The following is a 26,114-nucleotide window of genomic DNA, read 5'->3' on the forward strand; positions in this document are numbered from 1 at the left end:
TGCTACCAGAGACCCCATCTGCTGGTCCTGGGTTTCCCACCCCTCCAGCGCCACACCTGGGCCTGGTGCAGGCCCTGTCTTTCAGCCCACTCTGTGTCTCCCAGCAAGGCCCCAGCACAACCTTAAGAGCCAGAGGCGTCTCCTTCCGAGCGCAGGCGTGTCACCCGGGCCAGCCGAGTCTCCACCCCTCCACCTGTCCCCTGGCTCACCTATAAGTGAAGTGACCACACTGCCCCACACTGCCTCCCCAGCTGTAGGACTAACACGAGGTACAAGAGGGGCGCCTGGCTGGCTCAGTCATTGGAGCATGGGACTTTTGATCCCAGGGTCATGAGTTCAAGTCCATGTTGGACATAGAGCTTACCTAAAAAAATCAGGTATGGGGCGCCTGGGTGGCTCAGTGGGTTAAAGGCCTCTGCCTTCGGCTCGGGTCATGATCCCGGGGTCCTGGGATCGAGCCCCGCGTCGGGCTCTCTGCTCCGGGGGGAGCCTGCTTCCTCCTCTCTCTCTGCCTGCCTCTCTGCCTGGTTGTGGTTTCTCTCTGTCAAATAAATTAAAAAATATTTTTTAAAAAATGAGGTATTAGACTGCTAGGTACAAAGCCTTACTACCTGTCCTCTGAAAGGGCAAAATGATGTTGAAGGGAAGCCACCTCTTCCTCTGAGCTCATCTCCCCACAGAGCCTCTCCCACCCCTGCAGGTAGACGGCAAACCTCCCAAGGCAATGGGCCTCTAGGCCTTGGCATTTGCCAGTCCTCTCTGGGCAGACCCCTCCCTCATCTCCGGGAGGCTGGCTCCTTCACATCACTCACTTTCTCCCAAGTGTTGCCTCTTCACAGATGCCCTCCTAGACCACCTGTCTAAAGTGGTCCCCACATCCCCCTCTAACTTATCCCTGTTTGTTTTCTGCATGGTACTTACCATTACCTGAAATTTTAAAGATTTCATTTATTTATTTGACAGAGAGAGAGAGAAAAAACACAAGCAGGGGAGCAGCAGAGGGAGAGGGAGAAGCAGGCTCCCCAGCTGAGCAGGGAGCCTGATGCAGGGCTCAATCCCAGGACCCTGTGATCATGACCTGAGCCGAAGGAAGATGCTTAATGACCGAGCCACCCAAGTGGCCCTGAAATTGTGTTTTTTTAAGTGAACTCTTTTAGAGGGAATTTTAGATTCACAGAAAAATTGCAAAGACAGTACAGAGGGTTCCCGTCTACACATCACCCAGTCTTTCTCATGTCACCACGTCACCTAACCTGACCACTGTACAGCTGTCAGAACTAAGACACTAACCCAAAACATCACCATTAACTAAACTGCAGACTTCGTTCCAATGAAATTGTACTTCTCCTTTATTTATTTACTAGTTTTCAACTGCCACCCCCGCCCCGGAAGGAAAACTCTGAGAAGCAGGGAGGTGGCTGTACATAACTCACCACCAAGTCCCTCAGACCTGGCAATAAACAGTGATCGGTAAAGGGAGGGCCGATGGTTACTGAGGACTCCCTCTGCCACGCACTGTTCCGAGTGTACTAAACGTTGTAATCATTTAATCCTCAGGAAAGCCCATGAAGTAGCTACTAATTATGGGGAAACTGAGGCACGGCACAGTTTGGTGGCAGGCCGAGGCCGCACAGGTCGTTAGCACCTGAGAGGATGGACTCTGGGGCTACCCTCTGTGCCAGAATGAACGCAAGTCCTTCTGTGTCTTCAGTCCGCATCAGAGCAGGGGGCCAACGCCCTTCTGTGGGCAGGACACTGAGGCCCCAGGGCAGCTGATTTGCCTGAAGCCCCAGGATGGACTGGGGCACAGGGCAGGCATGGAACCTGAGCCTGCTGCCTCCAGCTGGCTGCCCTGGAGCTGTGACTCCCCCAGCTCCACTCCCAGGGCCACCATCGACGGGCTCCACCCTGCTGCAGGTAAACAGGCGGCTGGTTCTGGTTCGTGGGCTCTCTCCTGCACCCCCCGACTTCCCAGAGGGGCACTGAGATCCCCCATCACCTCCCTTTGCCCATAGCCTTAGCCACGGCCTCCAGGATCTGACCCCTGGAGAGGCGGGGGTGGAGGACGGGCCCTCTCCATCCTAGAGGAGCCCGCCTTCTCAGGGGGTTAGCTGGGCTCTGGGGCAGGGAGGGAAAGGAAGAAATGGTCATCCCTGCCTGAATGGGGGTGTGGGGAGGAGTGGAGCAACAGGGAGGGTTATTGGGCTTTTCCCAACACCCTGGGACCAGTCGGAGAGGGGTCTGGGCACCTCCCAAAGGGAAAAGCCGCTCTGGAGCCCTTGGACGGGACCAAGGCTGGCCACCCCCATCCAGCCTGGGTTCCGCCCAGCGCCAGCCTGGCGCAGACTCGAAGCCCTAATAATGTTTGCTGGATGCTTTGAATACAAGCGTCAGTGCCCAGAATCTCCTTGAGGTTTCAGCCAGGCGTGCCCGCCCCATCCCCCCTTCTGGGGAGCAGCATAAGTATGGGGGGGGGCGTGTGACAGGGGACACCATGAGGTGGTGGCAGCCTCCGTGAGAGAGGCAGGCTGCTCCACCCAGAGCTGGGGGTAGGGGCGCCTTGTGCGCGGCTAATTAAACAGTGACTGTGATGAATCGGGGAGAGGCTGCTGCTTGCTAATTAAAGGTGCGGGCGGCTTGCCTGGCAAGGGGGGAAGGCAGGAGCAGCTCTGGAACCATGTCAAGAGGCCAGGCCGGCAAGGACAGCACCGGCTCTGGGCATCCCTTCCATCCTCGGGCCCTCCCAGCAGGGCCCCATGGCCCCCTCCCCACTTCCCTATCTCTCCTACCCACCTTGCGGAGCCTGGGGCCTCAGACTTCCCCCTCCCCACCAACCCAAATTGTGCTCCTGATAAGGGCCCAGGCGTTGGGGAGGAGGAGCCTGCTGGTGCCCAAGGTCTGGGCTGGTGAGAGAGCATCCTTCTGAACCTCTGAGGTTCACTTCCTTTCTCCCCACTCCCAAGAACCCTGAGTTGGGCGAATGAACTCCATCAAGATGGGAGGTGGGCTGGTGTGAACGAGGCCCCACGATGACTTCTGGAATGACAGATTCTGGGCCTCACCCAGTTTCCCTGTTGTAACACACCTGACGTTAGCTGGGGTCCTGCTCTAACCCCCATGCCCCGCCGGTGTGTGAGAGAGAGAAAGACAGAGGTGGAGAGACTATGTTCCTTTCTGGTCTTAGCACACAAATCTAGAAAAGGAAGACGGGAAGCAAGGATGTCTGGTCCTCAGAGTTCCTAGATAGTAGACAATAAGAGCCCTGACTGCCTGCCCCTGCCGGGCATCTGGTCAGGGCAGGGCATGGATCCATGGCTAAGAGTACCCCCGCCCTGGGGCCAGAGCTCCCAGTCCCAGCCCCACCACTTGCCAGCTGTGTGGCCTTGGGCACAGTAGCTAATTGCTCTGGAGCCTTGGGCTCCCTGTCTGCAAAGCTGAGCATGGGCGATGCTGCTACTCAAAGGGTCGCTGAGGGGACCAAGAGAGAGAATCCAGGTGAGGCACTTAGCACAATGTCTGGTCCACAGAACAGGCCCCGAAATGCCAGCCGTTATTATATAAAAACTCGGGGGACTCCGGTAGGTGTGGCCCAGTGCCCACCTCTTCCAGGTGACCTCCTTATTGACAGCACAGCTGAGTCCTCTCAGAACAATTCTATCGGACACAGCAAGAGCATGTCACCCTTCCCACCAGGGCTCTCATGTCCTCTCTGACCCCTATAACCTTCTGAGGAAAGTAGAAGGGTCGAGAAGCAAAAACAATGGGTGCTCAGAAAGCTAAGTGACCCGCCCCCCAAGTCAAACAGCTCAGCGAGGGCCAGAGACAGCCCTGGTCCCTTGAGTGGGAGGAGAAGATGGGCTCAGGGTTCCCATGGCAACATCTGTTGAGCTTCTAGTGGATGCCAAGTCCTGAACCAGCCACAGGGACCTAGGAGAACTGGACACTCACTCTTGCCTTCAAGAGGACCCAGTCTGGAAGGAGGGAAAACACACCAATAAGGGGAATGCAAGGCAAAGGTGGCAGGCATCCAAGCAAGGGCCTGAGAGCCGCTGCTTTGACGGGGAGCTCCATTTGAAAGCTAAGGTTGCTTTCTGTTGGGAAGGTAACGTCAGCATTGGGGGAGCCTGGAGAGGGCTGATAGGGCCCCTCTGGTGCTCCCAGGAGAAGCCTTCACAAAGGCATAGATACTCAGCTCTGGGAAGTGCCTATGTTACCTGCTTCTGAGGTTTGGGGTCTGTCACTTGAAGTATCTGGGAGTCCCAGATGATGTGGTTTCAGATACTACACTGTCCAGGACCCACAGCAAGAATCCATCCATGTCCTAAAGAGGGCCTCTCTACCGCCATGCAATGCAGTAGGGAAAGGATGCAGTGCCTATAAGGGGCCCAGGGACAATAGAAACCTTTCCAGGCTGAGAAACTCAAGGCCATTGGCCCTGATGTTGGACACCTGGACCTTAGGCAGCCAACACAAAGCAGGCAAGAATGAGCGCAAGGTCACTGGCCTTGGGGGTGATGTCTCCATTTTCCCTCCTCAGAGATCAGGACTCAGCCAGAGGAACGGGGCAAAGGGCCCCAGGCAGGTCTAGCCACAAGGAAACCCCAGCAAGCAAAGCTAGCAGTTCCTTAAAAACACAACCAGCCTCAGCCTCCCCAGGGCTCCCTGCGCCCTAGCTGGGCCAAATGCTGGTCTGCTGCGCCCTCTGGTGGCCACATGGGGGCAGTGGCAGACGCAGCCTCAGGTTTAAGGGTGGGTGGTCAGACTTGGACAGGTCAGAGTGGACCACCTCAACCACTGCACAGATAGGAAAACCAAGGCCTGGGGGCTGTGGGGGAGGGAGTAACTTGCCCAAGGTCATGCGAGTAACTTGCCCAAGTCAGTAGCCAAGCCCAGAACAGAACCCAGACCTCCTTCACCAGTGGCTGCTTCACTAGTGGCTGCTCTTGCTGGGTCTCCCCTTCCCATCAGGGGAGGGAAGACTGAGGGTTCAGGAGGCTCACTACTCAGTGACCATGGACAACTGGATGGTAGGCAGCTGAGCCTATGATAGGGTACACAGCACTTCCCCTATCTGGCTTTGGGCTCTTCACCTCCAAAACCTGGAGCTACTGGCAAGGGCCATGGGGACTGGGGGGCCCTCTCATACACTGCTAATAGTGAAGCTATAAGCAGCCAACTTTTCAGGAAATCCTAAAATGAGCCTTACAGTGAGTATTGGGTATCATACTAACTGTGAAAGACTGGGTGTTTTCCTGAGATCAGGAACCAGAAAATGATGTCCACTCTTGCCACTTCTTTTTTTTTTTAATACGTTATTTATTAACACGGCGAGAGAGGGAACACAAGCAGGGGGACTAGGAGAGGGAAAGAAGGCTTCTTGCCGAGCGGGAAGCCCGATGCGGGGACCCGATCCCAGGACTCTGGGATCATGACCTGAGCCGAAGGCAGATACCCAAGGACTGAGCCACCAGGCGCCCCCACTCTTGCCATTTCTATTCAACATTGTACTGGAAGTTCCAGCCAGGGCACTCAGACAAGGGGAAATAAAAGCATCCAGATTGCAAAGGAAGAAGCAAAACTATAGTTTCACATGGCATGATCTTGTAAATAGAAAATCCTAAAGAACTACACATAAAAAGTTAGAACTAATAAATGAGTTCAGCAAGGATGCAGGATACAAGATGAATATACAAAAGTCAATTGTGTCTCTGTGCACTTGGCAATGAACACTTCAAAAATGTAATTAAGAAACTAATTTCATTTACACCGCAAAGAGGATAAAACACTTACAAATAATTTAACAAAAGAAGTAGGGCGCCTGGGTGGCTCAGTTGGTTAAGCGACTGCCTTCAGCTCAGGTCATGATCCTGGAGTCCCGGGATCGAGTCCCGCATCAGGCTCCCAGCTCCACGGGACGTCTGCTTCTCCCTCTGACCTTCTCCTCGCTCATGCTCTCTCTCACTGTCTCTCTCTTCTCTCAAATAAATAAATAAAATGTTAAAAAAAAAAACACATTAAAAAAACAAAAGAAGTATAAAATTTATACTCTAAAAATTACAAAATACTGTTGAAAGAAATTAAAGAAGACCTAAATACATGAAAAAACATCTCACGTTCATGGATCTGAAGACCCAGAACTGTTAAGATAGCAAGACTCCCAAAATCAATCTTCAGATTCAACCCCATCCCCCTCAAAATTCCAACTTGCTTCTTTGCAGAAATTGACAAGCTGATCTTAAAATTCTTACGGAAATTCAAGTGACCCCAAATACCCAAAACAATACTGAGAAAAAGAAGAACATTCTTGGAGGACTCTGAGGAAGTTTTCTACAAAGTTACAGTAATTAAAACAGTGTGGTACTGGCACAGAGATAGATGCATAGATTAATGGAATGGAATCAGAGTCCAAAAATAAACCTTCACACTTACAGATAATTGATCTTCAACAAGAGTGCCCAGACAATTCAGTGGGGAAAAGACAGGCTTTCCAACAAACGGTGCTGGGGTAATTAGATACCCACATGCAAAAAAGAGTCTGGGCATCTTCCTTACACCCCACACAAAAATTAACTCGAAACTGATCTTTGACTCAAATATAAGCATTAAAACTATAAAACCCTTAAAACAAAGCATAGGCCTAAATCTTCATGACCTAGGATCAGCCAATAAGAAGACACAAAAGCATAGAAAAGAAAAAAAAAACAGGTAAATTGGACGTCATCAAAATAACAAACTTCTGGGCTACAAAGGACGTTGTTAAGGAAGTGAAAAGACAGTGTGCCTGGCTGACTCAGTTGGTAGAGCCTGTGACTCTTAATCTCAGCGTTGTCAGTTTGAGTCCCATGTTGGGTATAGAGAGTACTTAAAATAAGATCTTTTTAGGAAAGAAAGAAAGAAAGGAAGGAAGTGAGGGAGGGAGGGAGGGAAGGAGGAAGGAAGGAAGAAAGAAAGAAAGTGAAAGAACACAGAATGGGAGAAAATATTTGCAAACCATGTATCTGATAAGGAACTGTAACCAAAATACATAAATAATTCTTTCGGGGTGCCTGGGTGGCCCAGTTAAGCATCTGTCTTCAGCTCAGGTCATGATCCCAGGGTCCTGCTCCCTGCTCAGCGGGAAGCCTGCTCCTCCCTCTCCCACCCCCCTTGCTTTTGTTCCCTCTCTTGCTGTGTCTCTCTCTCTGTCAAATAAATAAATTAAATAAATAAATAAATAAATAATCTTTAAAAAAAAATTCTATCAATGATTAAAGAAAATTACCCAACTTAAAATGGGCAAATCGGAATAAACATTGATCCAAAGAAAATAATACAAATGGTCCATAAGCTCATGAAAAGATGCCAAAGATCACTAGCCATCAGGGAAATGTAGCAAAACCAGGAGATGCTACTTTGCACACACTAGGTTTGCTATCCTCAAAAAGACAGTGTTGGCAAGGATGTGGAGAAGTCAGAACCGTCCCACACTACTGGTAGGAAGGTAAAGGCTGGATCTGCCTTGAAAAACAGTCTGGGAGTTTCTCAAAAGATTAAATAGAATTACCATGTGACCCAGCAGTTCCATACCTGGGAGGTAGAGATCCAAGACAAATTAAAATATACGTTTACCCCAAAATTTATATGAATGTTCACAGACGCATAGTTTGTAATAGCTAAGAAAGTAGAAACAACCCAAGTGCCCATCAACTGATGAATGGATAAATAAAATGTGGTCTATCCACACACAGAAATATTATTCAGCAACAAAAAGGAATTAAATACTGGGGTGCCTCGGTGGCTCAGTCATTTAAGCATCTGTCTTCAGCTCAGGTCATGATCTCAGGGTCCTGGGATTGAGTCCCAAATCCTCTGGCTCCTTGCTCAGCGTAGAGTCTGCTTCTCCCTCGCCCCCCACAGGGGCTCGTGCTTTCTCTCACGATCTCTCTCTCTCTCAAATAAATAAAATAAAATAAAATAAAATAAAATAAAATAAAATAAAATAAAATAACAACCCAGAATTAAATACTGATACAATCTATGACATGGATAATATACCCTAAGTGAGAGAAGTCATTCAGAAAAGACCACACACTATATGATTTCATTGATATGAAAAGTCCATAATGGGCAAACCTCTACAAACAGAAAGCAGACTCTGCCTAGAGCTAGGAGGAGGCGACTAGGGAGAGATGGGGGTGCGGAGTTCTTTATAGGATGCTATTGGATGTGGTGATGATCGCACAATGCTGACTATACTAGAAACTAATGAATTGTGTGCTTTAAATGAGTGAATTGTATGGCAAGCGAGTCAAATCTCAATAAAATTGTGTTTTTAAAAAATGGGGTGCCTGGGGGGCTCAATTGGTTAAGTGTCTGCCTGTGGCTCAGGGCCTGATCTCAGGGTTCCTAGGATTAAGGACCACCACCACCCACCTCCCTGCTCAGTGGGAAGTCTGCTTCTCCTCTCCCTCTGCCACTCCCCACTATTCCCCTCCTCACATTCTTTCTCTCTCTCAAATAAATAAGATCTTTAAGAGTAAATAAATAGGAGCACCTGGGTGGCTCAGTGGGTTAAGCCTCTGCCTTCAGCTCAGGTCATGATCTCAGGGTCCTGGGATTGAGCCCCCGGAGCATCATCATCGGGCTCTCTGCTCAGCAGGGAGCCTGCTTCCTCCTCTCTTTCTGCCTGCCTCTCTGCCTATTTCTGATCTCTGTCTGTCAAATAAATAAATAAAAATCTAAAATAATTAATTAATTAATTAATTTCAAAAAACACTATTCTTGGGGCACCTGGGTGGCTCAGTGGGTTAAAGCCTCTGCCTTCGGCTCAGATCATGATCCCAGAGTCCTGGGATTGAGTCCTGCATGGGGTTCTCTGCTCAGTGGGGAGCCTGCTTCCTCTTTTCTCTTTGCCTGCCTCTCTGCCTACTTGTGATTTCTGTCAAATAAATAAATAAAATCTTTTAAAAAATAATAAAAAAAATTTTAAATAAAAAAACACTGTTCTTTGGACCCATGACTCTAATTCTAGAAATTTCTTCTAGGAATTACTCAAGTGCATTAAAAACTTATGTATCAAGATTTCCATCACAGTATTGTTCATAACAGCAAAAGTGTGAGAGTAACCCCCAAGTGTCCATCTGTAGGGGAACCAGTCAATTACGTTCAACCTTGGGATGGAACCATGGAATCATTAAAAAAAAAAAGACTAAAAACAAGAGTCACATTTACTAATATGAACAAGGTCTATGATATACTTTCCAGTTAAAAAAATTTTTTTTTTAAATAAATCTATAGGGGCACCTGGTGGCTGCCTTCGGCTCAGGTCATGATCCCAGGGTCCTTGCTCAGCAGGGAGCCTGCTTTCCCTCTCCCTCAAACTGCTGCTCCCCCGGGCTTGTGCTCTCTCTTTCTCTGTCAAATAAATAAAAAATCTTTTTTAAAAAATCAATGAAATTTTTTAAAAATCTATAGATTAAAAGGGACTTAAAAAGACAGATTTTTTTGACAAAATTATAGTATCTAGGGTTTCACACTGGGTGATAAGTGATGACCTTAAAAATCATGATAACAGTGGGGTGTCTAGCTGGGCTCAGTTGGTGGACTGTGAGTCTTGATCTCTGAGTCGTGAGCTCAAACCCCATGTTGGGCATAGAGCTTACTTGAAAAAAGGAAAAAAAAGGAGGAGGGCACCTGGCTGGCTCAGTCAGTAGAGTATGTGACTCTTGATCTCAGGGTCATGAGTTCAAGCCCCATGTTGGGAGAAGAGATTATTTAAAAAAGAAAAAAGTCAGGAGCACAGTAACTTTTTGTGGGGAGGTTGGGGAAGGGGGCATACCGCGGGCTAGGGTGGCTGGCAGAGTTCTTCACTGAGCAGTGGTTCCAACTGAATGATTATTTTATATGGTCTTTCTGTGTCATATTTTGTAACAAAATAGTTAAAAATCAAGTATACTCATTTCAAGTTTTAAAGCAAGCATCATAAAATTCAATTCTTGTAAAAACAATCGATATCCATATGTATATATGCACAAAAACCTCTGGAAGTTTGGGATTTGGGGTGCTCTTAATTTACATATTTCTGAATTTTTGCAATTTTTTTTTCTGCAGTGAACAAGAAATACTTTCATAGCCAGAAAAACACAATAAAGCTGTGTGTCTGTTTTGGGGCAACCCCTTGGAGTTCTGCCATTGTGTGGGCAGGACGGTGGACCTGTGGCACGGGGAGATGACACAGAGGCATGTTCAGGACAAGCCCAAGAGTCATCGTCTGCTTGGCCTCCCCAGGTTTTAGCCGAATCCCCAAGGCCCAGCCTCCACCACAGCTTCCTGGAGACTCAGCCATCCCCCGCACCACCACCACCACCACTCTGTGCTCTAGACACTGGGATTGCAGTTTTGACCTGGCAAACCTGAGGCAGGTCACTGTGCTCCCATCCACACCAGCCCCCTATGGCAGGCCAGAGGGAAAAGCCCTGGGCAAGGAGCAGGGTCCCCTTTGGCTGGCTTTGCTACTAGCAGCATAGAACCCCATGATAACGAGCTAATGAGTGCTTTCTGTAGGCTGACCACTTGTGCTAGATGGGTTCCGTGGTTGGCTTACAAAACCATCCCAATGATCTGAAGCCATGGGTGTGATCATCTTCATAGCACAGATGGGCCAACTGAGGTCCGGGGAGCCCAGGTGACTGCTTCCAGGTGCTGGGAAGCCCAGGTGCCTGGGGCCGTCACAGCAGCTGAGGCTAGACTTGGCATGCGTAGCCGCAGGGGTTCTCCCAGGAATCCAGGAGGGTGGCTGCCCGCATTCTGTGGGAGAGGACTCTGAGGCTGAGACAGGGAAGTCACCTGTCTGTGTCCCACAGCGACTATGTGGCAGAGCCAGATGTAGAGCCAGAGAGGCTCAGCAAGAGCTGGTGGCCCCTCCCAGCTGCAAGAGGCCACAGGCATGCGCCCCACCCCCGACATTTCTCCCGCCCCCAAGGCCACGGACTGGCTCCTAGTCAAGTTAGTAGTTACTGGACTGCAACCTTGGGAGCGTGCACAGCAGCAGTGAAAGTGCGCCGTTTCACTTGTGCCTCTCATCAAACCTGTAAGTCTTCTCCCCCTTTTAAAGCCTGGAGACTGGAGATCTAGAGAGCTGAGTGGCAGGCCAAGAAGACCCTGGGGGCCTGCCCTGCACGGGCCAGGGCAGCCAGGTGGGAAAGCTCTCCTGGCAGCACAGTCAGCTTCCCTTCCCATCCCAGGGGCGTCAGGAGAGCAGCGGGCCTGCCTCCCAGCAGAGCCCCCCACCCCCGCCCACGCCCCCTGCCCGCCAGCTACAGCGTGTATCTTCCCAGCCGGGAAAAGGACAGTGAATGACAAAGCCAAGGGCAAAATGCCAGGGACAGCTGCTGGGGTCTCAGGGGATCTGTAACACTCCGGGTCTCCTCAGTTAGCCCCAGTCCAAGATTAGCCAAGGCCCCTCCAATAGTCAGGTGGTCGCCATGTCGGGGAGCTCATCACAGATACAGGGCCGCACCACTGGCAATGTAAGTGGCTGCTTCTTGGGTACCCACCACCTGCCAGGGCATCAGTTAGGCTATGCAATCTGGCACGACCCTCACAAAGCCCTTTCAATACATCACAGCTGCCTCATTTTACCAAAGAGGCATTGGGGCTCAGAGAGGTGGAGTGACTTGCCCAAAGTCACACAGCCAGAGATTCCTGGTGGCCAACTTCAACCAAGGAAGGACAGAGGAAGGGGTCATCTGGGACCCTTCAGAGGGAGGGTATGGACCTACTATGGAGAGGAGGTGGAAAGAAGGGAGGGCTTGCCTCCTGAGCTCTGACTGTCTTCCGGCATAACTTATTCATCAATCATTTATGATCTGCTTATGCATTCATGGACCCTCTCCACATGCCAGTGTCTTGCTAGGCACTGAGGACTCAGGCAAACCAGGCCCATTTGTGCTCTCACAGAGCTCTTGGCCTAGCAGAACAGAAAGGGAAGCTGAGGCAGGAATAGGCCACCACTTGCCGGGGTGTACTCGTATTTGCTAAGGGCACACTGTGGCCCAGACCCAGGGCTGGGAGCTGAGGGCAGCACGTAATGAGAAGCACAAGGCTCCTGCCCTCCTGGAGCCTAGGTTCTAGTGGTTTCCAGCCCCAGACCTCCAGGAACCCGGCCTGCTTCCCCCTTCAGCCCTGAACACAATGGGAAATTTCTCCAGGGGTTCTTCAGGGTCCTACTTAGGCCTGGTTCTGGGCTGCTGAGCAGGGATCCAGAAAGGGCAGGGAAACCCAACTAGTGCCTTCCCTACGAACTAAATCAAGGCCCTGGGCAGGCCAGAGCTGTTCGGAGAGGTCTGGACAACTGGAAAGCCAACAGGGTCCATCCCTTCAGGGTGTAGCAACTCCCAGGGGTGGGGGCACAACAACTCTCACCGAGTGGAGGCCACTTGCCCAAGGAGACCCAGGCCTCACCACACCTTTGTCCCTCTGCTCCCTACCGACGGTCCCAGCTCAGAGGTAGCATTTTGGCGATTGGGTCCAGCGCCTCCGACATTAGGTCCATTTCGCAGCCTGGGAAAGGGAGAAATGGGGCAGTGGAAGGATGGCCCAAGATCACCCCAGCTCACGCACAGGCAAAATGGGAACCAGGAATGGTTGGTCCTCTCCACCAGCTCACACGCCAGGCTCACACGCATAAGGAGAGGTAGGTTTACAGCCCACAGAGGGAAGCTCCTTTCCTAAGCAACCTCCAACTTGGTTTTGTTTTTGCGTTTGTGTTTCCAAATGCTAGACTTTTGCTGTCACCTGAGCTGTGAAACTGACGGGCCCCTCTCAGTGTGAGTGGCAGAGAGGGTACCTCGGAACTGCTCCATCTCAGCAGCCAAAAAGCTGGATTTATATTTTTAAGTGGAATTTTAAATGGTTGGGGTGTTTTCTGAGACAGAGAGCGAAAGCATGAGAGAGTGTGCACATGTGGGGTGGTGGGATGGGGGGGAGGGGGAGCAGAGGGAGAGAGAAAATCTTAAGCAGGTTCCACACCTAGCGTGGAGCCCAGTGCAGACCCTGAGATCACAGCCTGAGCAGAAACCAAGAGTCAGACACTCAACCAACCGAGCCACCCAGTCGCCACTAAGTGGAATTTTAAAAACTGCCAAATCCCCTTGGTAAAAAAAAAAAAAAAAAAAAAAGTCAAACTAGGTAGGAGAATGAAAGAAAAATAGGAGAATAGCTAAATAAATTATTAAGACAATATTATAAAGCCATTAAGTAACTTTAAAGGAAATGTTAACACTGTGAGAAAATATTCACCATATAATGTCGGGGGAGGGGGGAGCTGGCTCTAGAGAATATTACAATTAAAATATACACTTATATGCATATGTATGACCCACATAGAAGAACATTACTGGAGAGAAATACAACAAAATAGCAATGACAGTTATCTCTGGGCAGTGAGATGACAGATAACTTTCATTTTCTCCTTTGCACCTTTTTGTAGTTTCCAAATTTTACCGTGAGTATGAATTGCTTTTATCATTAGACATAAAAGAGAAAGGCAGGGGAGGGGTTGCCCTTGCCCAGGCTCATACTCTCCACCTCCGCCCACCCTCCACACAGAGCTGGGTAGCCTCTGGGCTCTGTCCTCACTGACCAGTCCAGCACTGACCAGAGCTGAGGGACCCTGGCTAGGCCACCGGAACTGAGGACAGCCGGCACAGAGGTCGTGGGATTCACTGGCCATCTCTGCCTGTGGAGGAACCAGCAAGGGGACACTGCCCTGCCCGGGGCCCTTCAGAAGGGTCAATGGCAGGCTGTAAATTTCCTGGCCAGGGACACTGGGATTTGATGCTCTCAGGGGCTGAGAATCAGAACATTCATTATCTGCTGCATGAGAGAAGTCATCTTTTTTGTTCTTTACATTTCTTTCAGAGCTGCTGAGTGCAGCAGGAAGGCTGGAGGAGCGCTGACCTGTGTCACCCTCCCACCGTGGCCTTAGGTGGGCTCTCGGCTTCCCCAAGTGGGACTGGAGCACCAGACCCAACGAGTCTCCCTGGGCTTCTGACCTCCAGGCTTGGGGTTTCTTCTAACCTGTGGGGTGAAGCCCGGGGGTGCTGGCCTGCATTCACCCTCCCGGGCGACTGTGCTCTAGGAACTACCTCCTCTGGTGCCCCCTCCCGCCTCACCCCATTCTCACCCAAAGGAGCTGGACTAAAGCAGAGTTTCCAGAGAGGGGCCTCCCTGCTCACTGGGGCTGTGGATTTGGGCAAGTTCCAAGAATGGTGCCCTCACTTCCTTCCAGCTGAGATCCTAGCCTCTCCCTCCCTGTTCTGGAAGCTTCCACCCTTCTCCTGGGCTATTTTAGCAATCAGGTCACCCGTTGGCTCACTCTGAGCCTGCGGTCAATTAAAACCCACAGGCCCTTTTCACAGAAATGGTGGTATCTCTTCCTCTTCCAGATGCTGCTCAAGTCAGGGTCCTCAGGGTGAAAACAGTGTGAGGTGATGGCTTGGTGATCCTCCCGGAGCAGGGGGCCCTGGCTCAGGAGCTGAAGCCATGCATTGTTTCCATCCCCACTGTGGCCAGGGTCTTGCAAAGATGACTGAGAGTTGGTCATAAGGACCTTCGGATGACCCGAATACCTACATGGCCTGTGCTGTACCCCGCTGATGCTGGACAGAGAGCCCTTCCTCTGGTCCTCATAGGCTCTGGGCAGGGAGCCAGTCCCCACTTAGAGGGGAACTGCGTGACCTCCGAAGGTCATCGTGTGGTTAGCAGCCAGGCTGTGAGGGACTCTGGGGTGCCCCAGCAAAGCCCAAATCCACGTCGGCTGCTCTGGCACTTCCCGAGGGCCTGGCACATGGCCACTGACCCAGGCTGCCAAATGAGTTCTTTTTTTTTTTTAAGTTTTTTTTTTTTTAATTCATTTGAGAGAGTAAGAGAGAGAGCATGAGCAGGGGGAGAGGCAGAGGGAGAGGGAGAAGTAGGCTCCCCGCTGAGCCAGGAGCCCCATGTGGGGCCCCATCAAAGAACCCAGAGATCATGACCTGAGCCAAAGGCAGCCGCTCAACCATCTGAGCCACCCAGGTGCCCTGTGCCAACTGAGTTCTTGTGATGAAGCCTGGGGAGGCTCCATGCCCCTGGTCCTACTGATACAGCAGGTTCCCAAAACCCCACACAAGACCCAAAGCCCAAAACCCCTCTATTACAGCCCACGTGTGCTCTACTCAGCCACTGAGGATGCTGAACGCCTGCTCCAGCTACATGCTCCAGCTCGCCCCCTCCCACGGCTCCAGGCTGAGGAACATGGGGGGGCCAGTTCCCATCCATCCCTCCCCCGAGGCATGTGACCCACCGCAGGCTCTTCCTGGCCAGCCCAGAGTCAGGTGCCAGACCAAGAGCCCTGGGGAACCTGGGGAAGAAAGACAGCAAACATGAGGAAGACTGCAGTTGTAGGGGGCCACGGAGAGCAGCAGGATACATGGGCCCTGCCTGCCTGAGGCTGGGAAGGGCTGGAGGCCGGCGGGGGGCCGCAGCAGGAATAACACGCAAGCCGTGCATGGAATTGACAATTTTCAAGTAGTCACAATAAAAAAGTGAAAAGATAGAAGTGAGAGGTGCCTGGATGGCTCAGAGGGTTAAGGCCTCTGTCTTCATCTCAGGTCATGCATGGTCTCAGTGTCCTGGGATCGAGCCCACATGGGGCTCTCTGCTCTGCAGGGAGCCTGCTTCATTCTCTCTCCGCCTGCCCCTCTGCCTACTTGCATCTCTCGCTCTGTGTCAAATAAATAAATAAGCTCTTTTTTAAAAAAGTGAAATTAATGTTAATAATGTATTTTAGTTACTCCAAATTATAAAAAATATTATCATTTCTACATATAATCCATATAAAATTATTTGGACTAGTGCTTTGAGAGCCAGTGTGTATTTTATTTCATTTTTTAAAAAGATTTTATTTACTTATTTGAGAGAGAGAGAGAGCACAAGCAGAAGGATGGGCAGGGAGAGGGAGGGGCTCAGTGCAGAGCCAGATGTTGACATAGAGCTTGACAGTGGGGCTTGATCCCAGGACCCTGAGATCATGACCTGAGCTGAAGTCAAGTGCTCAACTGACTGAGCCACCCAGGCGCCCTGCCAGTGCATATTTTATATGGACAAGCAACATCTCAATTTGGACTGGCCACATTTCAAGAGCTCAGCAGCCCCATGTGGCCAGTGGCCACTGGCAGGGACAGCACAGCTGGGCTACAGGGTGCTGGGTAGAGGGGAAGTGGGAGATGAAGTCAGAGAGGTGGACAGGGGTCACGCTGGGTTTAATTCTGAGAGCTCTGAGAAGCCACGGGAGGGCTTGAAGCAGGGGTGCCATGTGATCCGTTGCTGCCTTTAGAGGCTGACTCTGGCCACGTAGAAGGCTCCAGAGTGGATGAGACAGGTGCCCAGAAAGATGCGCAGGTCAGGGCCACAGGTGGCCTGTGCCTTGGTGCGGGCAGCCACAGGGAGCTTCAGGGAGCGCAGAAGAGGCCACGGAGAGGCCGCGAGACAGGGAGATAGGCCTTGCCATCTGCTTTTTTTTCTCTCTGCCAAAATTCTTCCCCAGTAACCTTGTCTCGACAGTTGCCTCCTTCCAGGAAGAGATATGCATGGTTGCTGCTTGACACAAGCCTGAAGAAGCTCAACCAGAAACCTTCTGCCGGCCGCCCAGACTCCCAATGGCTGCCGCTTTCTTCATCTTGTAGAATTGCTCAAGAAAAGATAAAGCTCCTAGATGCTCAATATCATACAGTAATTAGGCGGTCTCTGGGGCTGGCCAGCTTGGGTTCGAATCCCTGCTGCCCTCCAATTAGCTGTGTGACCTTGGTTTAGATACTTGACCCCTCTCGGCTTCTGTTTCCTCATCACACACTGGCTGTGTAAATATCTCCATCCCCAGGGGTGACCGGGAGGGGATAATGGGTCTACACCCTACAACAGAGCTTTGAGCAGTGCCCGACACATAGGAAGCACTCATTACATGTCATCCTGTTATTATTCTTGTCGTGAACAGATGAGACAACTAAGGCACAGGGACAGGAGGGGACCTGTTCAACATCACATCTAACCTAAGGCAGGGCAGGAAGCAGAATCTAAATGTTCTACTCTCTGGTTCTTCGGGCTGACCCACAATTGAAATCGCCGGTGATCCCTTCCTTCAGACACTTGCCATGTCCTCTCCACATGGCAGATGCCATGCTAACAGCTTGGGGGGCGGGGGGGTGGGGGAACACTGAGATGGTACAAGCCTCATCTCTACAAAATTGAGTCTTTCCCATTCGGAAAAAGCTCTTTCTCAACCACTCTGGCCCACGGGGGAAGAAAACGTTATTCAATATAGGCAAAGCCACAGGTCAACTATAGCAGAGTCAAAACAGTGCTGGCCTGAGAACTGGGGGAGCCTCTCCCTGCCCTGCCCGCCTTGCTCTGTGATGTGAGCAGAGGGCTTTACTTCTTTGATCTCAGCACCCCTGGCTGTGCACAGAAGAGAACAAATGTTAACTGAGCACCTACTCTGTAAAACCAACTTCAAGGTGAGGAAAAGAAACAACTGTCAGTCAGACTGGGATGTGGCCTCCAAGGACATGGGCCCTACAGCCCAGGTTTTCTGGAATATTCTAGACTGACCCATTCATCTCATAAGAGCTATAGCACACTGGATCACACATCCTAACTTGTAAACTATAATTGGACATTATAACAAATTATGAAAGTCTGGTTCACAAGATTTCACAGACCAGTAACATTTCTAAAGAAACACTGGGGGGGCGCCTGGGTGGCTCAGTGGGTTAAGCCGCTGCCTTCGGCTCAGATCATGATCTCAGGGTCCTGGGATCGAGTCCCGCATCGGGCTCTCTGCTCAGCGGGGAGCCTGCTTCCCTCTCTCTCTCTCTCTCTCTGCCTGCCTTTCTGTCTACTTGTGATCTCTCTCTGTCAAATAAATAAATAAAATCTTTAAAAAAAAAAAGAAAGAAACACTGGGAACCTGCAAAGAATTGAACATTTGTTATTCTGCCAAGGAAGGCCCTAAACCCGAATAACAAATGGTGCTGGGAAAACCAGATATTCCTATACAAAAGAATGAAACTGGGCCCTTATGTTACTACACACAAAAATCAACTCAACATGGGGGACCTGAGTGGTTCAGTCTGCGTAGTGTCCAACCCTTGATTTCAGCTCAGGTCATGATCTCAGGGTTCTGCGGCTGAACCCTGCATCAGGCTCCCCACTGAGCATGGAGCCCGCTTAAGATCCTCTCTCCCCCTCTCCTTCTGCCCCTCCCTCTGCCTGCTTTCTCTCTAAAATAAAAATAAAGATAAATCCAACTCAACATGGGTTGAAGACTTAAATGTAGCCCCTGAAACTATAAACTCCTAGAAGAACACATAAGAGAAAAGCTTCATAACACTGGTGTTGGCAATGATTTCTGGATATGACACCAAAAGTACAGACAACAAAAGCAAAAATAGACAAGTGGGACTGAATCGAACTAAAAAGTTTCTGCCAGACAAAAGAAACAGTCAACTGGGGGCACCTGGCTGGTTTAGTTGGTAAAGTATATGACTCTTGATCTCAGGGTCATGAGTTCAAACCCCATGCTGGATATAAAGCTTACTTTAAAAAAATTTTTTTTAAGGGGCACCTGGGTGGCTCAGTGGGTTAAGCCTCTGCCTTATGCTCAGGTCATGATCTCAGGGTCCTGGGATCGAGTCCTGCATCGGGCTCTCTGCTCAGCAGGGAGCCTGCTTCCTCCTCTCTCTCTCTCTCTCTCTGCCTACTTGTGATCTCTCTCTGTCAAATAAATAAATAAAATCTTTAATAAATAAAAAAATTTAAAAATTGTTTTAAAAAAGAAAGAATCAACAAAATTAAAGATGACTTACAGAATGAGAGAAAATATTTGCAAACCATCAATATCTAAAATACAAAAGGAACTCCTAACAACTCAATAGCAAAACAAACAAACAAAAAACCTGATTAAAAAATGGGCAAATGCAGGGGCTCCTAGGTGGCTCAGTTGGTTAAGTGTCTGCCTTTGGCTCAGGTCATGATCCCAGGGTCCTGCGATGGAGCCCTGCTTCAGGCTCCCTGCTCAGTGAAGAGCCTGTTTCTCTCTCTCCCTCTGCCACTCCCCCTGCTTGTGCTCTCTTGCTCTCTATCAAATAAATAAATAAAATCTTTTATTAAAAAAATGGGCAAAGGGGTGCCTGAGCGACTCGGTCAGTTAAGGGTCTGACTCTTTTTTTTTTTTTTAAAGATTTTATTTATTTATTTGACAGAGAGAGATCACAAGCAGGCAGAGAGGCAGGCAGAGAGATAGGAGGAAGCAGGCTCCCTGCTGAGCAGAGAGCCCGATGCGGGACTCGATCCCAGGACTCCGAGATCATGACCTGAGCCGAAGGCAGCGGCCCAACCCACTGAGCCACCCAGGCGCCCCAGGGTCTGACTCTTGACTTCAGTTCAGGTCATGATCTCAGGGTCATGAAATCAAGTCCCACATCATGTTTCAGGCTCAGCACAGACTCTGTTTGTCCCTCTCCCTCTGCTCCTCCCTCTACTTGTGCATGCATGCTCTCTCTCCCAAATAAGTAAATAAAATCTTTTTTAAAAAGGGGCAAAGAGGGAAGCCTGGGTGGCTCAGTTGGTTAAGCAGCTGACTTCGGCTCAGGTCATGATCCCAGCGTCCTGGGATCAAGTCCCACATCGGGCTCCTTGCTCAGCAGGGAGCCTGCTTCTCCCTCTGCCTCTGCCTGCCATTCTGTCTGCCTGTGCTCGCTCTCTCTCCCTCTCTCTCTGACAAATAAATATTAAAATCTTTATTAAAAAAAAAAACAAAAAAAACTAAAGCAGGATTCTTTGAAAATTAACAAAACTTAAAAAAAAAATGGGCAGGGGCGCCTGGGTGGCTCAGTGGGTTAAGCCGCTGCCTTCGGCTCAGGTCATGATCTCGGGGTCCTGGGATCGAGTCCCGCATCGGGCTCTCTGCTCGGCGGGAGGCCTGCTTCCCTCTCTCTCTCTCTCTCTCTCTGCCTTCCTCTCCGTCTACTTGTGATCTCTCTCTGTCAAATAAATAAATAAAATCTTAAAAAAAAAAATGGGCAAAAAATGGGGCTCCTGGGTGGCTCAGTGTGTTGAACTTCTGCCTTCAGCTCAGGTCATGATCTCAGGGTCTTGGAATTGATCCCTGCATCGGGCTCTCTGCTCAGCAGGGAGCCTGCTTCCCCCTCTCTCTCTGCCTGCCTCTCTGCCTACTTGTGATCTCTCTCTCTCTCTCTCTGTCAAATAAATAAGTAAATAATCTTAAAAAATAATAATAAATAGGCAAAGGATCTGGATAGACATTTCTCCAAAGAAGACATAAAAATGGCACATGAAAAATGTTCAACGTCTCTAATCATCAGGAAAATGGCTATCAAACCACAGTGAGGTATCACCTCACACGTGTTAGATGGCTATAATCAAGAAGACAAGAGACAAACACTGGAGGACGTGAAGAAAAAAAACCCTTGTGCACTGTTGGTGGTGCAGCTGCTAGCGAAAACAGTATGGGGGATCTTCAAAAAAAAATTAAAAATGGGGCGCCTGGGTGGCTCAGTGCATTAAATATCTGACTCTTGATTCCAGCTCAGGTCATGATCTCAGGGTTGTGAGATTGAGCCCCACATCAGGCTCTATACTGATTCTCTCTCTCTTCTTCTGCACTCCCCACCAAGCCATCTCCCTCTCTGGGAAAAAAAAAAAAAAGAAGAATGAAAGAAAAGAAAAAAATTAAAACTAGAACTACCATATGATCCGGCTATTCCACTTTTGGTATGTATTCAAAAGAACTGTAATCAGGATCTCAAAGAGGTATCTTCCCTCCCGTGTTCATTGCAGCATTATTCACAACAGCCAAGAGACGGAAACAGCCTACATGTCCATCAATGCATGAACAGATAATGAAAATGGGGTCCACCCATACAAGGGAACATAATTCAGCCATCAAAAAAGAAGGAAATCCTAACACATGCTACAACACAGATGAATCTCAAGGACATAATGCTGAGTGAATTTAGCCAGTCACAGAAGGACACATACTGCACCATCCCACTTACTGGAGATTCTCAGGGACGGGGGACAAGAGGAATGGGAGCTGTTGGTCAATGGGTAAGAGTTTCAGTTACACAAGATTAGTAAGTATTAGAGATATGCTGTACAGCGTCGTGCATGTAGTTAGCAATACTGTACCACACACTTAAAAATGTGTTAAGAAGAAAGGGCTCATGTTACATGCTTTTTACCACAGTAAAAAAACAAAGAAACAACAAAGTATCTCCCGGAAAGGACACCAAAACCCCAAAGAACAGGAAGGTCATCGTCTCAGAATAAATAGTCCTTCAAATTAAATAGCTTTTAAATAACCAGGATCTATGTGTGTGTGTCTTGATCTCTTCTCTCTTTCTCCTCAAACTGACCTGTCAACAATTTCTCATCACACTAGGCCTTCTAGTTGGAAACCCCAGAGAGGACACCAGGGACTCTGACCACTACCTTTCCCTCCCCCTTTTCTCCCAGGTCCACAGCACTTTGCACACACAGGTGCGGAAAGCTGCTTCTGCTCACGCAGGCCTGGCTCTGCTGTGTCTGCTCACTGGGCTGTGAGCTCTGGAGGGGAGGGTGCATCCTGCTCTCTGTACCCCTCATCTACCCAGAACCGGCACCGGGGAGGAGCCCATAAATCCTGTTGGTGGGAAATGGATTCTAACTGACATTGAGAGGTGAAGCTGGCGTCAGCCCTGGGAGACCACGAAAGGATCAGAGAAGGGGAAGAGTGGAAGGCAGCAGGGATAAGGGGCTGAAAGGGAGTGTCCAGAAAAGAAGTTGGTCGCCCCAACACCCCTCTGTAGCAAAGAGTCCCACCTCACAGCCTAGGAGGAAGGTGGGGAAAGGAAGTGGGGAAGGGAAGTGGGGCGGAGGTGGGAAGGAGCCCTGGAGAGAGATCCTCCTGACTGGACCCAGGGCTAGGACAAAGGGTAGGAAGAGGCTGAAGTGGGCCCTCAGAACCACAGACAAACTGTGGGAGGTGGGAGGCCCACAGCCCCTCCTGGGACGGTCCAGTTGCCCCTCCTGCTCCCCTCAACACTGGCCGGAGATGCCTCAGCTCCACCAGCCAACCACAGGGAGAGCAAAGGGCGGAAGTGGCCTGGGCTTCAGACCTAGCTGCCGGAGAAGGGCTCAATGGCAATGCGCCCCCACACCGGGGGAGCCCCGGCCACAAAAGGTCCCAAGGGCCCAGAGGCCCAGATGGGGCTCCAGGGGACATGGGAAGGCCAGGGAGACTCAGACAGCTACTTCAAAAACACACTGTGATCTTTCCGCTCACTCTTTCCCTCAGTCACCCACCCCTGCTTAAAAACCCTCAGGGTCACCTTGTGCTTATAAGATAAAGACAGAGGCGTGCTGGGCCGTCTGCAGGCTCCCCTCCTCACTCTGCTCCCATCTGTGCCTCTTCCCCTGGCCATTTGGCTCCATTTGCGGGAATACATTTCTTTGTGAAATTTTTCATATTTGCAGGGGTGCATCTGCTTTTGCTCACTGTGGCACCCCCAACAGGAAACAGAGAGCCTGGTCACCTTAGTCACGTAGGGCTGTTTGTTGGTGGAATGAATGAAGTATTGGGGGAGGGAGGGTGTGGAGGCAGCAAAGGGTTTGGAGATCAGACAGGCTGGGAAGCAAAGGTAGCCGAGACGCACTAGCTGTGTGACCTTGGGCGGGTCACTGCCTGCCAGTATTTGCCAGCTTGGCTCAGCGTAGATGGGTCTAAGATACCCACCTCTTCAGTGTCGAGCAGGAGCCATGCTGTCCAATAAGACTAATTCCTTTACACTTCTTTTTTTTTAAATCCGGCCTTTTCATTTTAGGAACAGGACACTTCAGGCAAGTGATCTACCCAGTCTCATTTAAGTTTAAATAAGCCAAAAAGGGAGTGCAAACTGGTGCAAACTTTTTTTGGAAAAAGGCTTAGATGTAACTTGCCTACATCTAAAATGCTTGTGTCCACCAATCCTGCACTGTGTGCTTCTAGAAATTTATCCTATAGAAACTACGTTGTAAGTGAGTTTATTTGTTTGGGACTCAGGAAAAAAAACTCAGTTTTATTTGTTTGGTATGTTGTTACAATAAGAAAGAGCAAGCAGAACACATGGGAGTATTTTTAGAACCAACCACCAGGAGGCACCTTTGGGTCAGGGGCTCCGTCGGATTAGCCCACAGTGCCGGGACTTCAGTGATAAACACCCATGACAATTCCCAGACCTTCTCAAAAGACAGGCCAGCCTTGCTTCATCTTAGCCCTGAAGCTTTTGTTACTGACAGTATCTACATGACAATATCTACGAGTCCTCTCTGTCCTTCCTCACAAACAATGCCCCTGACCCCAAAGAAACAAACAGAAAGAAATTCTTACTCTTCTACCCGTATAGTATATTGTTCTGCGGGGATGAATTCTGTCCAAGTCTGTCTCTCAAAACTCCTTGGTCAGGGGACGACTGGCTAGCTCAGTCGGTAGAACACACGACTCTTGATCTCAGGGCTGTGAGTTCAAGCCCCACACTGGGCAGAGAGTTTACTTCAAAAGGAAACAAAACAAAACCAAAAACTCCTCGGTCAGAATTCGCTCCATAAGAATTTGGAACTTGACTTGCACAAGGTCTTTCATGGGATATTGTGGCAAACGGATGCTATAAACCTGATTTCTACGAACAGGTGGCGAAACCATGGCCCTGCGCGACGGCCGAGGGGAGAAGAGAACCTGGTGCCCAGAGTAGCCTAAATAAAGCATTGACCTCAGACTGCAGGAGCATCCTCAACCCTCGAACCTCTTCTGCTGCCTCCCTGCGCCCTGCTCTTTCGCCCATTTCCACGTCTGTAAGTGCAATCTTTCTTTCCAGTCCTGTGTGAACTTGCCTTCTATCCTTCTCCCTGGTGGGGAGAGCATCTGTGCATTTTCTGTCTGCCTCGGGTGAGGGGGCCCTCCCCGCCGGCTACAGTTCCCATCACCCAGCCCCTAAGGGCATACATCATTCTGTCTCTACCCCAGGGAGTGCGAGGCAAGGATTCCTCCCTTCCCTCAGAAGCACCGAGATAACAGGTGTCTTCCCAACCCTGCACCCTCTGCAGCAGACCCCCCCACCCCCGTTGCCCACCCCGCCCCCCACAGAGCCCTAGTGCCCTGGGCTCAGAGATGAGTTAGCTGACAGTGGCGCCAGCTGCTTGCACCGGGAATCAGCCGAATCCCCACCAGTGACAGGAGTAGGGATGCCTCCTCAGAGGACCCAATCTCCCACAAGATGCTCCTTCTGAGTGTCTAGAGAGGCTCTGGGTTTTCCTCCCACCGCTCCCTCTCCCCCCTGCAAAGGCTCCATGTGCTTCCTGCAGTGCCTTCCCCTCCAGTTTGGGCCAGACTGCTTGGAAAGAGGACATCCACTACATTCGCTTTTTCGGCTGCACTGGGTATCAAGGTTCTTGGGCTCTGGTGGTGTCTCTCTGTGGGCCTTGGCCCCCAGTCTTGAGAACCCCATGCCCCTCTTAGCTCAGGCATGTTCCATTCCTTCCTGCCCTCTATTCAGCAGCATTTTCCCCATGCTACATTCCTTTTAAGAAGGAAAAAAGAGGGGCGCCTGGGTGGCTCAGTGGGTTAAAGCCTCTGCTTTCGGCTCAGGTCATGATCCCAGGGTCCTGGGATCGACCCCCTGCATCGGGCTCTCTGCTTAGCAGGGAGCCTGCTTCCTCCTCTCTCTCCGCCTGCTTCTCTGCCTACTTGTAATCTCTGTCTGTCAAATAAATAAATAAAATCTTAAAAAAATAAAAAAAAGAAGGAAGAAAGAATAAAGAATCATTTTTATTCCTGACCTCTAGGCTGTTTATAATAACAGTTCATGAGGAATTGGGCTCAGAGCTGAAAACACTCCATTTTGGAAGGGGTGAGACCTAGAGGAGAGGGAGGCAGAGAGGAAAGAGGCAGTGACAGCCTCTATTCTGGTCTTCTGCCTCCCTCTCTCCTCACCCCTCATAGAGGCATGACAGGAAGGTCTTATGACAAAAAAAAAAAAAATCCTTCCAGCCTTTCCATCTTCCAGGTGCAGTACTTGGTGTAGTGAGCAAGGCCCCAGGGGATCTAGCACACCTGCTCATTCATTCATTCATTCATTCATTCACCAAACTGTATCCAGCACCAAATCCTGGGCTGGGAAGAAAGACAGCGAAAGGGGGAACACATAAGTGTATTGTTGCACCTGATGTCAAGTGACATAAAGAGCCATGGGGAATGAGGAGATGCGGAGGCCTCCTGGGGGAAAGGAACACTAGAGCTGAGGCCTGTCTAAGGAGGAGGAGGTAGCCTGGGTGGCCACAGGACACCAGGGCAGCCGACGGAGTGATGGAGAGGCTGGCAGGACCGGAAGCAAGAGGAGAAGCGGAAGCGGAAGCTGGATTGTGCAGGATTGCCAGGCAGATAGAGAAACCAAGGCACAGAACTAGGTGAGTTGCACATGGACCTGAAGCTAGTTAGATACCCAACCCACCCAACCCTCTGTTCAAACAGGTCTGAGTCACCTGATGTGGGTCCTGTGTCCACCCCGGGCTTTCCAATTTGAAGGATGTTACTTACATATTCTCCTATCTACCTTATCAGTCCATGCCTGAGCAAGAAAACCTCACCCGTGACCACAGATCCAGCAACCACATACCAAGCTCTTTGTAGGTTTGGGGCCTTCTAGGACGCTGGGGAGGAGTGTGATAGGGAGTGGCTCTGGGCACCCCACAGCCCCAGTTTATCAGCTCCCACAGAGGGACAGAAACCACCAGCTCAGGATGTGGCAGGTGTGAATGAAGAGGAAGTGCACGATCTGCAGCCTGGCTCCTTCCCGAGGCCCTCTGAGGCTCAGAAGCAGGGGGAAGAGCCCTGCCTCCCCACCTCCCCTTGCAGAGACTGTCAAAGCATCCATCCAACAAAAATGGGTGTCAGCTGTGGGGTGCCTGGCGCTGTGATTACAGGAACTCAGGGTCTAGCTGGGAGACAGACGCTTACAGCCGTGAGTGCAGTGCGGCTGATCAGATGAAGTCCCATCAAGGTGCTG

At 50.2% G+C, this 26,114-nt stretch overlaps 1 protein-coding gene across 1 annotated transcript; it reads right to left on the bottom strand.

Annotated features, from left to right (window-relative positions):
* Positions 1 to 1,405: 1,405 nt before the first annotated feature.
* Positions 1,406 to 12,842, bottom strand: LOC125109888 (uncharacterized protein C20orf203). The gene is given in 5 exon segments (XM_053447882.1): positions 1,406 to 2,687; positions 2,689 to 2,841; positions 2,843 to 2,903; positions 12,468 to 12,540; positions 12,827 to 12,842. Coding segments are annotated over 5 exon segments (420 nt in total). The 3' UTR covers positions 1,406 to 2,570.
* Positions 12,843 to 26,114: the final 13,272 nt, after the last annotated feature.

The sequence above is a fragment of the Lutra lutra genome, chromosome 9 (genome assembly GCF_902655055.1).
Source record: "Lutra lutra chromosome 9, mLutLut1.2, whole genome shotgun sequence".
Classification (NCBI taxonomy): domain Eukaryota; kingdom Metazoa; phylum Chordata; class Mammalia; order Carnivora; family Mustelidae; genus Lutra; species Lutra lutra.